Source organism: Vulpes vulpes, chromosome 10 (genome assembly GCF_048418805.1).
Source record: "Vulpes vulpes isolate BD-2025 chromosome 10, VulVul3, whole genome shotgun sequence".
NCBI lineage: Eukaryota > Metazoa > Chordata > Mammalia > Carnivora > Canidae > Vulpes > Vulpes vulpes.
Genome location: NC_132789.1, coordinates 6791306 through 6805578, shown reverse-complemented (window position 1 = coordinate 6805578; position 14273 = coordinate 6791306). Strand labels below are relative to the sequence as shown.

The 14273-nt window shown below is 50.1% G+C and overlaps 1 protein-coding gene across 1 annotated transcript in view; it reads left to right on the top strand.

Annotated features, from left to right (window-relative positions):
- Positions 1-3523: 3523 nt before the first annotated feature.
- The window catches only part of HIP1R (huntingtin interacting protein 1 related), a 28395-nt gene continuing 17645 nt past the window's right edge, over positions 3524-14273 (top strand). The window contains exon 1 of the mRNA XM_072725090.1: positions 3524-3773. Within this exon, the coding sequence (XP_072581191.1) occupies positions 3681-3773 (93 nt within the window). The 5' untranslated portion in view covers positions 3524-3680. The remainder of the gene's footprint in view (positions 3774-14273) is intronic.

The following is a 14273-nucleotide window of genomic DNA, read 5'->3' as shown; positions in this document are numbered from 1 at the left end:
TTTTTTTTAAGCATTGCAGATATCAAGGTTCTATTGTGCTGTATAAATGCCCCTTTGTTGAAAGGTTTCAGTGCTACTTCAGAGATGATTTTCATGAGAGTGGAGGAGCCACCCCATTTAGCCTTTTTAATTAGGGTGCTGAAAAGAGAAATTGGGTGAGGTTTGGCTGTGTTCTTTATAAATGCTTGCTTTCTCCCTCAGGCATGGCTGGTTTGTGCAGAGGAAGTCTGAAAAAGGTACAGTTGATTCTGAACTGTTGGAAGCCTAAAATGTCCCTGGAGAGGCTGATTTCCAGTCTGAGAAACAAAATATGAAAATTTCTCCCTTCTCTTTATGCTAGGTTCGTGGCTACCTGTCAGCTTGCCCAGTGAAGAGAGAAGGAGAACACTAATGAGACGCTAATAAGTAGGAAAATTTCAGGGAACTAAAGGATGAAGAAAGTCAAAAGTTATTTTGTGGCTAAATATATTTGAGCTCATAGGATTATAGTATTTACAGTATCTATCTTACTCTATCACGTTGTGAATTATAGCACATACAACTAAAAAATAGGAAATCTTTATATTAATACCAATTTATCTCTCTCAGCCTAAGTTATTAAATATGTGAGCAGTTTCTGGTAGTGAGAGTCAGCCTCGGTCTGTTTAAAAGAGTTGCGAGATAAAAACTAAGCATTTATATTTTGTCATCAATACTCTTCCATACTCTTCCATCTTAGGAGGCAGCTAAATGGTGCTGTAATTCGCCTGCCAGAAATGATCTCAGCCATCAAGAGAGACTGGTGTTGTAAGGGTACTTTTAGAATTTGTGAACAGGTTTTCTAAAGATAAATACCCCCAAAGAAAGAAATTCTAAGTCAAAATAATATGTAAACATTAACAACAAACAGTTTTACCTAAAAAGCTGTAGTAGGAAAGCATGGTATTGAGAGGCTCAGTGGGGTAAGGTTGGTTCAAACTAGGAAACCAGATGAATTAATCAGGACCACAGCAGACAAGGTAGGTAGTGATCTTTGAGAGGAGTTTATCAAATGAGGAGAGCACATTAATCAGTCCTATCAAGGATGATTTCTGGGTTCTCAGCCAAATACACACTTAGGACATCTAACAACAACAACAAAAAACCTCAAAATAATTTGAACACACAGTAAGTACTGCTTGCTGGCGACACAACAGTAAGCAAAGCAGACTGAATCCTTGTTTACAGTGGAGACGGACCTTAATTAAATAATCACAAATAGATCATGAAAAACTGGTAAGTGCTCTGAAATAAAGCTTGGAGCTACTGTGACAACATACATCAGGGGCATAGGTCAAGGGCGGAGGCTTCAGGGAAGCTGAAAGATAAATAGATGCTAACCCAGCGAACAGGAAGAGGAAGAGCATTCCTGACAATGGTAACAGCAGGCGCAAAGGCCCTGAGGTGGAAAGGAGCATGATGCATTTTCAGACCTGATAGACTAGGATGGCACAAGATGAAGCTGGACAGGGAGGTTGTGACCAGATCATACACACATGTACCAGTGAGGCAGTGTGGGGACTGCAGCCCCATCATTTCAGTAAGCCTAATGATATAAATGCTGCTGTTCATCTTTCTTGGGTTTTCCTTAAAATGAGGCATTCATAACCCAAATTCTTTGCCTTTCTAATAGCCTGTGGGAAGCATGAAACCGTTCTGGAAGTACACCAAAATGGCGCCCTGATTTTGATGACCTGGAGAATCTCAGCCAACCAGTGATGGAACCAGTACTAGAACCAGGTCTCTTGCCTAACAGCATTACCAGAGATGAACCCCAGCAAATTCAGAGGGGGAAAGAAACATTGTGTCCTAGGCTGCTTATCTTATAAAACTAAGCCATATGTTGAAGTGTACCAAATTATGGGGGGTTATTATTATTTTTTTAATTCATGAGAGAGAGAGGCAGAGATATAGGCAGAGGGAGAAGCAGGCTCCCTGCAGGAAGTCCAATCCGGGACTCCATCCTAGGACCCTGGAATCATGCCCTGAGCCGAAGGCAGACACTCAACCACTAAGCCACCCAAGTATCCCTGCTATGGGGGATTCTTTACTCTTTCAACCCCGCATTTCACACACATTTATTGAACATTGCTAATGTGCCAGGCATCCTTCTAGACACTGAGATTATAAAATGGAGTAAGATGGGGTGCTCCTTGCCCTGGAGCTCAAAAGCTTACATACAAGCAGATAAATTATAATTCATTAGAGATATTTTAGTAAAGTGCTCTTGGGTCCCAGTAATAAACTGTTATTAAAAAGAGAGGTATGGTTCGATCCCGGGTTTCGGCACCAAAAAAAAAAAATAAAAATAAAAATAAAAAGAGAGGTAGTTGATTGCTGATATGAAGTCACTGTGGCAGATGTTCTAGACCTAGAGGAGTTGTTGCCTGTTTTGAAAGAAGATGCTGTGTTACATATAAAGTTCACAGGATAACTTGCTTTTGTTCATGTGGAAAAAGGAGTCTGAGAAACAGCTGGTCTGGAGCCAGCAAGCCCCTTTACTGTGGTCTTTATTTGGACACAGCTGTTGACCAGGGTGCTGGGGATTAAAGATGAAACAGTACATGTGAAGGATTTAGCTCAGTTCCTGGCAAATAATAAGCCATCAATAAATATTAGCAATTGTTATTCTGGTAAAGACACTTTTCAGGGATTAGAATTAGATAAAGCGTGGTTAGTTTATTTTTGGTGGAGTCAGAAGAGAGCCTTGTCAAATACAGTTTTCAAGTATCCAGTGTCAGTTTTGGGGCAAGCAGAGATTAATCTATGAAGTTTTGGAGAGGGAGACCACCTTCAGGGTTACGTAGGCATCACTCACTCTTCAAGGGGAGTCCTTAGTACCTGTACTGGGTGGTCTCATACCTACATTCTGAGAGGAAAACGGGATAGTAGAAACTAACCATTTGATAGCATACACTTGGGAGAACTGTGAGGTATATAGACACACTTTTTTTTTTTTTATTTCAGTCTTGGATAATTTAAAAAGCAAATCAAGAACAGTGTTTTGTAAAGTCTCACACGACCTCCTCCTGTGGCATCTTTTCGATGCACTTTGATGGTCCAGCGCCGTGTTGTGTTCAGATCTGTCTGCAGGTTGTCCCAGGCCTGGGGCCTCTGAGGATTCATCCCCCGCCCGCGGCGATGATACCTGCTGTTAGGTTAGAGATGCACAAAGGGGACGGCTTACTTGTGTGCCTTTTCACACATACATTAATATAAGATTAAGAAGGGAAAAAAATGTCTAGTTGTGCTTCCATTGGTCAGATTCATTAAGGCCAAGTTTCCTGCCGTTAGCCAGGTCCTCCTCCGGTGGAGACAGGACCTAGTGAATCCGGGGAGGAGAACGCGGGCGAGGTGTGGAGGGGCTGGGCCTCGGCCGGGGCTCCGCCCCCGCGGGGGCGGGGGCGGGGCGGGGCCGGGGCGGGGCGGGGGCGGGGCGGGGGCGGGGCCGGGGCGGGCGAGGGGAGGCCCGGGCTCCCCGCGGCCAGGAGCGGGGGCGGGGGCAGGGGCGGGCCGGCGGGGCGCCCTAAGGCGGCCTCGCGGTGCCTAGGCTGGGGCGGGCTGCCGTGACGCGCTCAGACGCTCGGAGCCGGAGCCGGGCCGGGACCGCGGGCGGCGGCGGCGGCGGCGGCGGCGGCGGCGGCGGCGGCGGCGGCGGCAGGATGAATAGCATCAAGAGCGTCCCGGCGCGGGTGCTGAGCCGCAGGCCCGGCCACAGCCTGGAGGCCGAGCGCGAACAGTTCGACAAGACCCAGGCGAGCGGCAGGGCCGCGGGCGGGCGGGGGGCGCCCTCTCTCCGGTCCCCTCGCACGCGCCCCCGCAGCTCGGGCTCGGGACGCCCCCGGCCGCCTCGCGCCCCGGCCTCCGCCCCCCCCCGCGGCCGCCCGCGCGCAGGTGAACCGGAAGCGCGCCGGGGATGGGGCGGAGAGAGGCCGCTGGGCACCGAGGTGGCCAGGGTGCGGGGGTGAGGGAGCGAGGTGGCCGGGCGGCCCGGGCGCGGGGGGCCGAGGCGGGCGGAGACCCAGGTGCGGGGCGGGGGGCGGGCGCGTCGGTGAGCCAGGTGGGGGCAGGTGCGCGCGGGCCTAGGCGCGCCTCCGGCGGGGCCTGCCTGGATTTCTCGGAGCTGGGCCCCCCCTTTGGCTCCAGCGGACGGCTCCCGCCACCGCCTCGCAGGCCGTGTGGGGGCTCCCACCTCGGGGCAGCCGAGCATTTCCTTGAAGGAAGCTCCCAGTTTCCTCCCCGCCCGAGTGGCCCCGGGCCGCGCAGTACCTTGTTATATGCCGAGCGAAAAGTTTCACGTACGTAGCCAGACTTGTTTGCCCGAGCGCCGGCCCACGCAGGGACGGTTCACACCCCCTTATTAAATACGGGCGCCCGACCCAGAAACTTCCTGGGGCTCCCTCCCTGCGCTTCCCACGCGCCTATCCTGGGAAGGTTATTTTCAAGATTCAGCCGCGGCGCGGGGGTGCAGGTGCGTGCGCTCCCGCCGGGAGCACCCCAGCGCCGCTGTGCTGCTGGTTTCCTGCTCCTTTTTATCTGACACATTCTGAGGTGTCCTTATGCCTGGGGGGAGGCAAGAGCGCATTTGTTTATTGGCCAAAATAAGTCAACCAAGACTGAAATAGCAGAAAAATTTTACTTTAGAAATTGAGGAAGTGGAAGGGCCCCCTCCTCCCTGTCTGAAGCGGAGTGGTGACCTCTGTGGCTGCTGTAGCAAGTCCTTCCCACCTGCCCCTGCCTACAGCAGTGACTTCCGCGGTTGCTTTCAAATCAAGTTACCTACGTGCAGTCTACTGCAAAAGCTTTCATTTTGAATTAAGGAAAACGCAGAGGGACCCTCTAACCATGGTGCTTATGATTAGCAATGAAAGGGATAATGAGATTTGGGGACACCAAGGCTTTATGAAAACCCAAGTGCTGGAACCAGCCTACCTGAAAATTATTAATTTATCCTGGGGATCCTCATCATCTGGCCTATTTTCAGCCCGGATAACCCATCGTAAAAACAAATGTGGTATTTAATTTAAAGTCAGTAATACATTAATAATTGTGGCAGGAATTTATGCAAGAATGGAGAAGAACATTTAATTGGCAGAGAGAATCTGGATGTTTATTCACTGATTTTTTTTTTATTCCCCCCCACACACACCCTGTGCTTTTGAGGAGGTATATAGAGGTCTGATTGTTACATAGATGGAATTAAAAGGCCAGCTTCACTAAGCTTACTCTTTAACTTATTATAAATCAAGGACAATCTCCTTTAACACCAAAGAGAAAGAATCTCTGATATAGATCCATGCATTTTAGTGGTTGGTTTGGTAAACAAGCAGGTGTTTTTTGTTTTATGGGTTTGTTTTTCTAGTTTCCAGGGTTTTTCTTAGAGACTGAGAGGGTTACTTAATAATGAATAACTGTGTAATGGGTGAATCTCATAGGATTTACCCTTTGCTGACCCCCTTTTTTTCCTGGATAGATGGCAGTTTGGGTTTAGCATCTAAGTTTGCTTGTCTTCAGAGTGACTTATTGAGGGATGGAGGATAAAGATTTTGTGCATGGTTAATATTTAATTAGCTCGCTCCCAGAAATATCTAGTGAGCTGCCAGCAAGGCCCTGTTGGTGGAAAGGAGCCAGAGAGCTGAGGTTGCTACTTACAAGTCTCCTTGTGGACAGAATAGCACATCTAGTTCATAGATTCACCTTCCCTTTGGAATATACTGCTCTGTCTTCATGTTGCCCACAGTGCCTGTGTTGCAGGGAAGCATTTTGACTTGCTTAGAATTTGTCATCAACCTTGCCTTTCTTCTTGGGCCCCTGGATCAGAAGCAGGAAAAATGCTTCCATATTAGTTTTCTTGACAGACTATACCCCATTTTGCAAAGGTGCTTTCCCCACCCCAGAGTGTTAAGGAAGAGCAGGCATGCCTCCTTTGTGTAGCTGGTACTTGTGATTGTTACATGGTGTGTGTGTGTATAATTCCAGAGAGAGTGTCCAGAAAGTCAGTCTATTCTTTACCACAACTTTAGCCCTTTTGGTGATAAAACCCCTTTTCAAAATGGAGATGACACAATAGTATTGGCTTTTCGTTGTTGTAACATTCTGAATACAGAATGTTAGAGAATCCAGTATATCTGCATTTTGAACCTGAAACTAGCCTGTTAAAAAAAAAAAAAAAAAGATATAAGGGCATCTAGGTGGCTCAGTCAGTTAAGCATCTACCTTCAACTCAGGTCACGATCTCAGGGTCCTGGGATCGAGCCCCACATCCAGTTCCGTGATGGGGAGTCTGCTTCTCCTCCCTCTGCCACTCCCCCTACCTCTGCCACTCCCACTGTTTGTGAGCATGTGCTCTCGAGCTTACTCTCTTTGTCAAATAAGTAAATAAAAATCTTTTTTTTTTTTTTTTTTAGATTTTATTTATTCATGAGAGACACACAGAGGCAGAGAGACAGAGAAGCAGGCTCCCTGTGGGGAGACTGATGCGGGACTTGATCCCAGGTCTCCAGGATCATGCCCTGAGTCTCAACCACTGAACCACCCAAGTGTCCTATAAATAAAATCTTAGAGAGAAAAATGATGGAGTATCATGCGACGCACTTATAGGCAGGTGGACCTGAGTGCTATTAGCCTTTGCCCCTGGGCAAGTTGCTTAACTCCTGAATCTGTTTCCTCATCTGTAAAAATAGAGATTCATTCCACCCGCCCCCTATAGCTGTTTTAAGGTATAGAGAAATGCTGTGGCAGGCTACCCCTCAAAGATGTCCACATCCTAATTCCTGGAACCTGTGAGTACTTTATCACACTTGGTAAGAAAATACTAATCAGCTGACCTTAAAATAGGCTGATTATCCTGGCTTTGCCAGGTGGGCCCAGTGTATTCCCAGGGCCTTTGAAATGTAGGAGGAGGGGGGCAAGGGAGGAGATCAGAGGGATGGTCTGCTGGGGGACTGCTGGCTGTGACTGGCTTTGAGGTGGAAGCAGGGGCCCCTCGCCAAGGAATATGGGCGTCCTGGAGAAGGCAAGGAGTGGAGTTGTCTGTAGAGCCTCTGGAAAGAAATGCAGCATTGCTGGCACCTCGATTTTAGTTCAAAGAAGACCTGTCTGACCTCCGAAACTGTAAGATGATAAAAACTTGTATTGTTTTTAGGCACTAAGTTTGTGGCGATTTGCTATAGCAGTAATAGGCTGCTAATAAACACAGAATGCAAAACACATGGTTCAGTGCTCTGCAAATAGCCATCATTCTCCCTTCCTTCCCCACCTCCCAGAAAAGCTTTAACACTTGAGAACTATTTCAGAACTTCCACTAGAGTAGAGACCCATCTTTGAGGCATATTATGGATGAGGACTCAGCAGATAGGAGTCATGGAAATGCTAAGCTTTTTGTTTATCTATGGGTGCTTGTGCTTCTCTGGTTCTGTTTCCTTTGCAAAATAGAAATAGAACGCAAAAGCTTCCTTTCAGGTTGGGACAGAGAGGGGCCACTGTGCTCCGCAAGCCAAGCCCAGTGGGTGGGCGTTAAATGGATAGGCACAGCACACCTGAGCGGCTCAGTGGTTGTGTCTGCCTTCGGCTCAGGGAGTGATCCTGGAGTCCTGGGATTGAGTGCCACATCGGGCTCCCTGCATGGAGCCTGCTTCTCCCTCCGCCTGTCTCTCTCCTTGTGTGTGTGTGTCTCATGAATAAATAAATAAAATCTTAAAAAAAAAAAAAAAAGGATAGGTAGGACCACCAAGGCATTGGGGCTTTTCCAGTAGGGAGGACACATCAGGTAGAAAGCTGTTCATAGGTCCAGTTTTCCAGGTCAATGACCCATCCCCACAGCACCCTCCGGCAAATTGAAATCTTGTAAAGAGTAATGTTTTTTGACATTCAGGACTTGCCAGCACTGTCCAGTAGAAACAGAATACACATCTCAGTGTAATTTTAGGTTTCCTTGTAGCCACACTACAAGGTAATTCATCTTAATCGTCTATTGTATTTAACCCAGTGTATCCAAAATACAGCCATTTCAATATGTAATCACTAAAAATTATGAATGGGGTATTTTACATTCTTTTCCTACTAAGTCTTCAAAACCTATTTGTGTGTTTGAGAGCACATCTGTTTGGGCTCGCACACTTCAGGTGCCACACTTGGGCAGCCACTACCTGTTCTAGAAGCAGGGTGTTAGAATCCCCTGGGGAGTGTCTTTAAAATATCTGTGTAAAGGTGCTAGAGATTAGTAGGAGTCATTTGGTCTGGATAAGCCCCAGGCATTGGTTTTGTTTGTTTTTGTTTTTTTAAGTTCCCTAGCCAGGAATTCTTTAGAGTCTCCTTGAAGACAGCCCACAGGACACAAACATGTGTTTGGGAACTTGAATTTGGGTCTGAGATTCAGTCCCAGATAATGCAGTATTCTTTCCCACTTGCATATTTGACATGTTGGTCCTTCTGCCCTGACTTCCTGCCCCACATGTGCCCATCACCCCCTCCATGGAGTCTCCTCTGGCCGAATTTAACACACGCCCACCTTTGTGTCTTCATTATTCCTTTTAAATGCTGTGGTATTCTAACACTCTAAGTCACTAACCCCTTTCTGGGCCTCATTAAATGTTTACCAAGGGAAGCTTGGGTGGCTCAGCGGTTGAGCACCTGCCTTCGGCCCAGGGCCAGGGTGTGATCCTGAAGTCCCAGGATCGAGTCCTGCATCGGGCTCCCTGCATGGGACCTGCTTCTCCCTCTGCCTGTATCTCTGCCTCTCTCTCTGTGTCTCTCATGAATAAATAAAATCTTAAAAAAAAAATGTTTACCAAAAAAAAAATTTTTCCCCTGGCCTCAAGTTTGGGAAGATACCTAAATCATGTGGTGGAGAGCCAGAACTCCCCAAGGTGGGTCCCAGCAATGTCAGGGCAGTGGGGGCGGGGGAGCGTGGGCATGAGGTCACCATGTGTAGGCATGGTTCCCAGCACCCAGTGCAGACAGGTTGAATGGCTGGAGAACAGAGGTGAGCCAAGGCTTTCAGCAAAGGAGGGAAAGAACCAGGCTCACAACCACACTACTGTGCTGCCTCACCCCTCCCCCAAGCTGCCTGTGAGCTGCTGCCTTGCCAGAGTCCAAGTCAGCTGGGGTGGGTCTTGGGTGGTGAGCTGTACCCTTTCCACTGTGTGCACTGCTGTTTCACACCAAGATGCCAGATGCCCTCTACTTGGTGACGCCCAGGCAGGCAGCTGACTTCCTGACTCCCCAGGCTGCCAGAATCCCAGAATCCTCTGCTCTCTGGGTGTCAGAGGATGTGTTGGTCCAGACTGAGGCGGGATGAGGCTGCTAGTCCATCCTTCCCCGTTGCCATCATTGGTGTACGCTTGCCTCCATGACACGTTCGTGAGGACCATTTATTACATGGCTTGTCTGGTGCTTTGGGGTGTGCCACAGGAAGGTAAAGACCACTCTCGTCCTCACCAGGAGTTTTGGTCTTCATGAAGGAGATGGCAGAGGGGTGAGGTGAACAGGAGTGCTATGGCAGAGCAGTTCACGGCAAGACTCATCTGCAGAATGGACATAATCATGCAGCCATCACGGAGGAGCCGTGAGGATTTGGAAGACTTCATAGTGTGGGGCTGCCTGGTGCAGAGTCAGTGCTGTGTGTTAGCTGTTTTGTTGTGTATGGAAAAGCAGGTTAGGCTGAAAGAAACAGAACCATGCCCCTGCTGGATTATTTCCCTGTGCCCCTAGTTTAGCTATCTGTAAAGGGGGAGCCAAGGCAGTTTGGAAGAGCAAGCAGATCTGCAGCAGGGGTGGGGGGAGGCAGGAAGGTAGGGAACAGCACCTTCCTGGGAGAAGGAGCCTGCAGGTGCTCATGCTCTAGAAGCACTCCTCCTCCTCCAGGACTGCAGGCCCCTGCTTCCAGGGAAGCCTCAGGGACGTTGGGGAAGCCAGCCAGCATCTTACTTCCTTGCCCTCAGCCCAGCATCCCAGCCAGCCCCAGGCTGGGCCCGTATGTGAATGAAACCCAACTGGGCGCTTATTTGCTCATTCCCACAGCTCTCAGTGGAAACTCTGGAGTCTAGGCCTGTTTGGCTGAGGCTCAGGGAAACCCAGTCTGCTAACCTGAGACACTTGGCCCAAAGGGTAGAGATGCCTTTGCCAGCCGGGCTGCGCTGTTGGCGATGCCCTTCCCCTTCACTTAATTTCAAGGTGGACTCAGGTATCACCTCATTTGTGAAACCATCAACCACTTACCCCCTGCCCAAGCCTTGCTCTGCTTCCCTAGTTCTCATGACATTCACACCATTTCCCTGTCTCCCTGTACGTGGCAGTTCAACCAGCAGAAGTGGGCAGCTAAGCTTATGCATTGTGTTTAGATCCATAGGAGTAGGGATTGTGTTGCTTCCCCCTCTGAGCCCCTAAGTCCTACCCACTGAACCCCAGGAGCCTCAGGCAGGATCTCCTTGGCTTCTCTTATGTCCTAGCACCTAGGAGCACATGATTTGGGGGACGCACTCATTGTGTATGCTGAATGAATAGATACCATGGGACCAGTGGGTCTCCCTTCTTTGACATTGCTACTTGGTGAGGCCTAAGCGACCCCCAGCACCCACTGCAGAAGACTGAGGCAATGGAGAAAAGTTTAATCCAGGCAGGATTGTTTCTTTTTTTTTTCTCTTGTTGAAATAAACACAATCATCAAACTGCAGTAGGCTTGCCTGCCAGGGGGTGACTCAGCCCCCTGGCTTGTGGGTCAGACAGGTCTGTGGAGTGATGTCACCAGGACCACGAGGAACGAAACCACCCAGGCTGGCTCCCCATCCATTCAGAAGCAGCCTGTGGAGGTGGGCCTAGGGGCTGTGTCATCCTCCCTTTGTGTCACCTGCAGAGCCCTGGGAAGAAGTGGCATTGGGTCAGGCTGCCACTGGTGAGAGGGAGGATCCTTCTCTGGCTTCCGCCTGCCCTCTGGAGGGGTAGGCGTCATCGACAAGGCCCTCCAGTTTCATAAACAGGATGATCATGGGACCCAGACTGAGTGGGGACTGGGGCGTATGAATGGAGAGAGCTGGCATTTGAAGGAATCAGGGTAGGACCAGTGTTGCTCCCCTGGCTTCCCATCTGCTGAATTACCAAACTGCTGGGTGCCTCCCCACTTTGCATGTGACCATATCCCAGTGCCTCCTTGGCTACAGAAATCCTGTGTTTGCTTTCAGCAGCGGCTTTTGAGATGGCAAACGCTTTTGAATGAGGTCTCTCTGTCCTTCAAACATCTCTTTGGAAACACTAAAGCAGAGTAACCCGCCTCTGTGCCAGTCCCTGTGCCTTGGCTCTTTGAAGGACGTTTTTGGTCTCTGTTAAGTGCCTCTGTTAAGTGTTGTGATAACGGCACAAGGAGGAAGCTTAAGTCTGATTCATTTTGGGATTGATTTTTCAGGATAGTAAATGTTTTATAGTTGCTTTTACTATTTAACCAGTAGTTAAATTATTAGCTGGAAAAAAACACTCACTACTCACTGCCTTGAATTTAACCAGAACGCATATGTGAAAGAGCTTTTGTTCATTCAAGTGTTCACTCTCATGCATCCAATAAAGATTTATTGACCACCAGGCACAGGTCTGGGGGCTGGAGATATAGCAGGAAGAGCAAAAGACTCACAGGGTCCCTTGTACCATGGGCATCTGTTTGGGGGTCAGAGGTAGAAGCCAAGAGGAAGTGGTAAACAAGATGGTTTCAGATCATAAACATACTGGGGGAAGTAAACAGAAGATGCTTTCTGAAGAGGGTGGTTGGAGAAGACCCTCCAGGAAGGAGCATCTGGGTCCAGAGCTGGGTGATGGGGGATGTGCCAGGCCTAGAGGTGGGACCTGACTTCCCCTCTAAGGAAGTAAAGGGAGGAATGTGTGGTTAGAACCAAGAGAGGAGGGATCCCTGGGTGGCGCAGCGGTTTGGCGCCTGCCTTTGGCCCAGGGCACGATCCTGGAGACCCGGGATCGAATCCCACATCAGGCTCCCGGTGCATGGAGCCTGCTTCTCCCTCCGCCTGTGTCTCTGCCTCCCTCTCTCTCTCTCTCTCTCTGTGACTATCATAAAAAAATAAAAAAAAAAAAAAAAAAAAGAACCAAGAGAGGTGCGATCCCTGGGTGGCTTAGTGGTTTGGCGCCTGCCTTTGGCCCAGGGCGCGATCCTGGAGTCCCGGGATCGAGTCCCGTGTCGGGCTCCTGGCATGGAGCCTGCTTCTCCCTCCTCCTGTGTCTCAAAAGAACCAAGAGTGGTGTTTTGGACATGCTTCGTACATGTTTGCATTCTAGAGGACCCAGGGCTTTTTCATTCCTGCTTCCCAGATAGGGAAGCCTCCATCAGGAAAGGGGGAAGTTTCTGAAGAAAGGCTCCCCAGTGATTTGGGATGATCTGTGACAGATCCTGAAGGCCGAGGTGCTGTAGCATCCCCAGTGGGATGGCTGAGAAGACCTGTCTTTATCCCCAGATGCAGGGGCTCCTGGCAGAGGAGTCCTCAAAATGAAGACAGCCAGGGTTGCATCCTCTACAGCCACTTAGCTCCTTGCCAAGGGTTGTGGGTTTCCAGAACAGTGTAATTGGTACTGATGAGCATTGGGCCAAAAAGCAATGGCTCTGTGAGATGCTCACAGTCTTGCTGTATCCTCAGTGACGGTCTCCTCCCCCTCTGCCCTCCCTGACTATGGCTCTGCCTAGGGCTCCTTTGCGAAGGCCCACAGCTGGTGGCGCGGAGGCTGAGTTGCTGTGAGCAGCTGCTGATTAGAACTTCTAGGCTTGATCATCAGGCTTCGCTGACCATGTCTGTGCTCTGAGGCCTGGCTTCTGTCTGGAGTCTGCACCGGGCACCTAGCCTCTCTGTACCACCTGCTGTGGCTCCTGCCCTGCCCTGGCTGCCTCACAGGGCTCCTCTTTCCTGAATCAGCACCTGCTGGAATGCTTCCTGGGGTGTGTCCCTGCCAGTTGTTCCTCTGGGGATGGGTGCCATTGGTGGCTTTTTCCAGCCTGGTCCTTGGACGGTCTCCTCTGGCTTCACTTGTCCTGGCTGCAGGACAAAAGCTGCCCTGGGGAGGAGCCAGAGTAAGTGGAGATGAAGGTCAGAGCCCTGCGTCAGATGCCCTTGCTCACAGGAATGGGGAACCCTGGAGGCCCATGAGCTTCTCCCTGCCATCCTGATGCTGTAATTACCCGAGGTTTTGAACAAATCCCTATTCCAGAATGTGCTTCCTGACTTGGAATCGGGCCAGTTGCTCCCTGAGCGGTAGTGGTCCTGGGGACGCTGGGTTCCTGTGGCGGGACAGAGAAGGCTGTCTGTTGACTCACTGCTCCCTTGGCCCAGCCTCCCACCTCCGGGACCCCGTGGTGGCTGAGAGGACAGCATCCAGAGCCAGGCAGCCCGGGCTCCGGCCCCATCCAGCAGCCTCCCTGTCCTTGTAGGCCGGGGAGGTTGCTGTGCAAAGCTCAGGTCAATATGCAAAACACTTAGAACAGTGCCTGGCAGGGCACAAGCTCTTGGTCAACATTTCATCATCAGGACCTTGAGCAAGTGATTACCTTCCATGAGCTTGGTTTCCTCATCTACTTCCTCCTAGGGTGACTTTGGAGATTAAATGAGCTAATACTAGTGAAGTGCTCAGCACACATGCTGAACGTGATAAAAATCTTTCTACTGTAAGATTATTGAGCCTAGTTGGCTGCTATTGTGGCTTGAAATGTCACTTTTGCAAGTTTCCCGGTGCTGGTGATTCTGATGGTGTCTCCAGAGTCTGCTGAAGCCTTCCCATCCCTTGGCCTCTGGCCACCCCCAGCATAGTACGCACCTCTGCCCTTCAGAAGGTCAGGTTGCTCACCATCCAGGCACCAGGTGGAACAAACTGCAGACTCTTGGAGGCAGGCAGGGTGGCTGTCCAAGGCCTGGGGTGTGGACTTGTTGACTTTTTCCACCACAGAAGGGGCAGCAGTGGCCTGAATGCCCATGAAACCATTTACTGCCTCAGGCTTGCTGGTCTAAGAAACCTGTCTCTGCAGACCTTTCAGCTCCCACCGGAGACCCCTGGGCATTCCTGGGGTCTCATAGCTGCCCGGGAATGCACCATTATCATTCTTGTCCTGCTTCCCTTCAGTGGGGAGAGCTGCTTCCTGACCCCCCATCCCGACCACTGGAAGGTCAATAGGAATCACTTCCCCCTCTTCCCCGGGAGTCCAATAAGCAGACAAGTCCCAAACTGGTTGCCTCCTCTGCTTCCTCCCACCCAGGCCTCCTCTCCTGCTCTGGGTT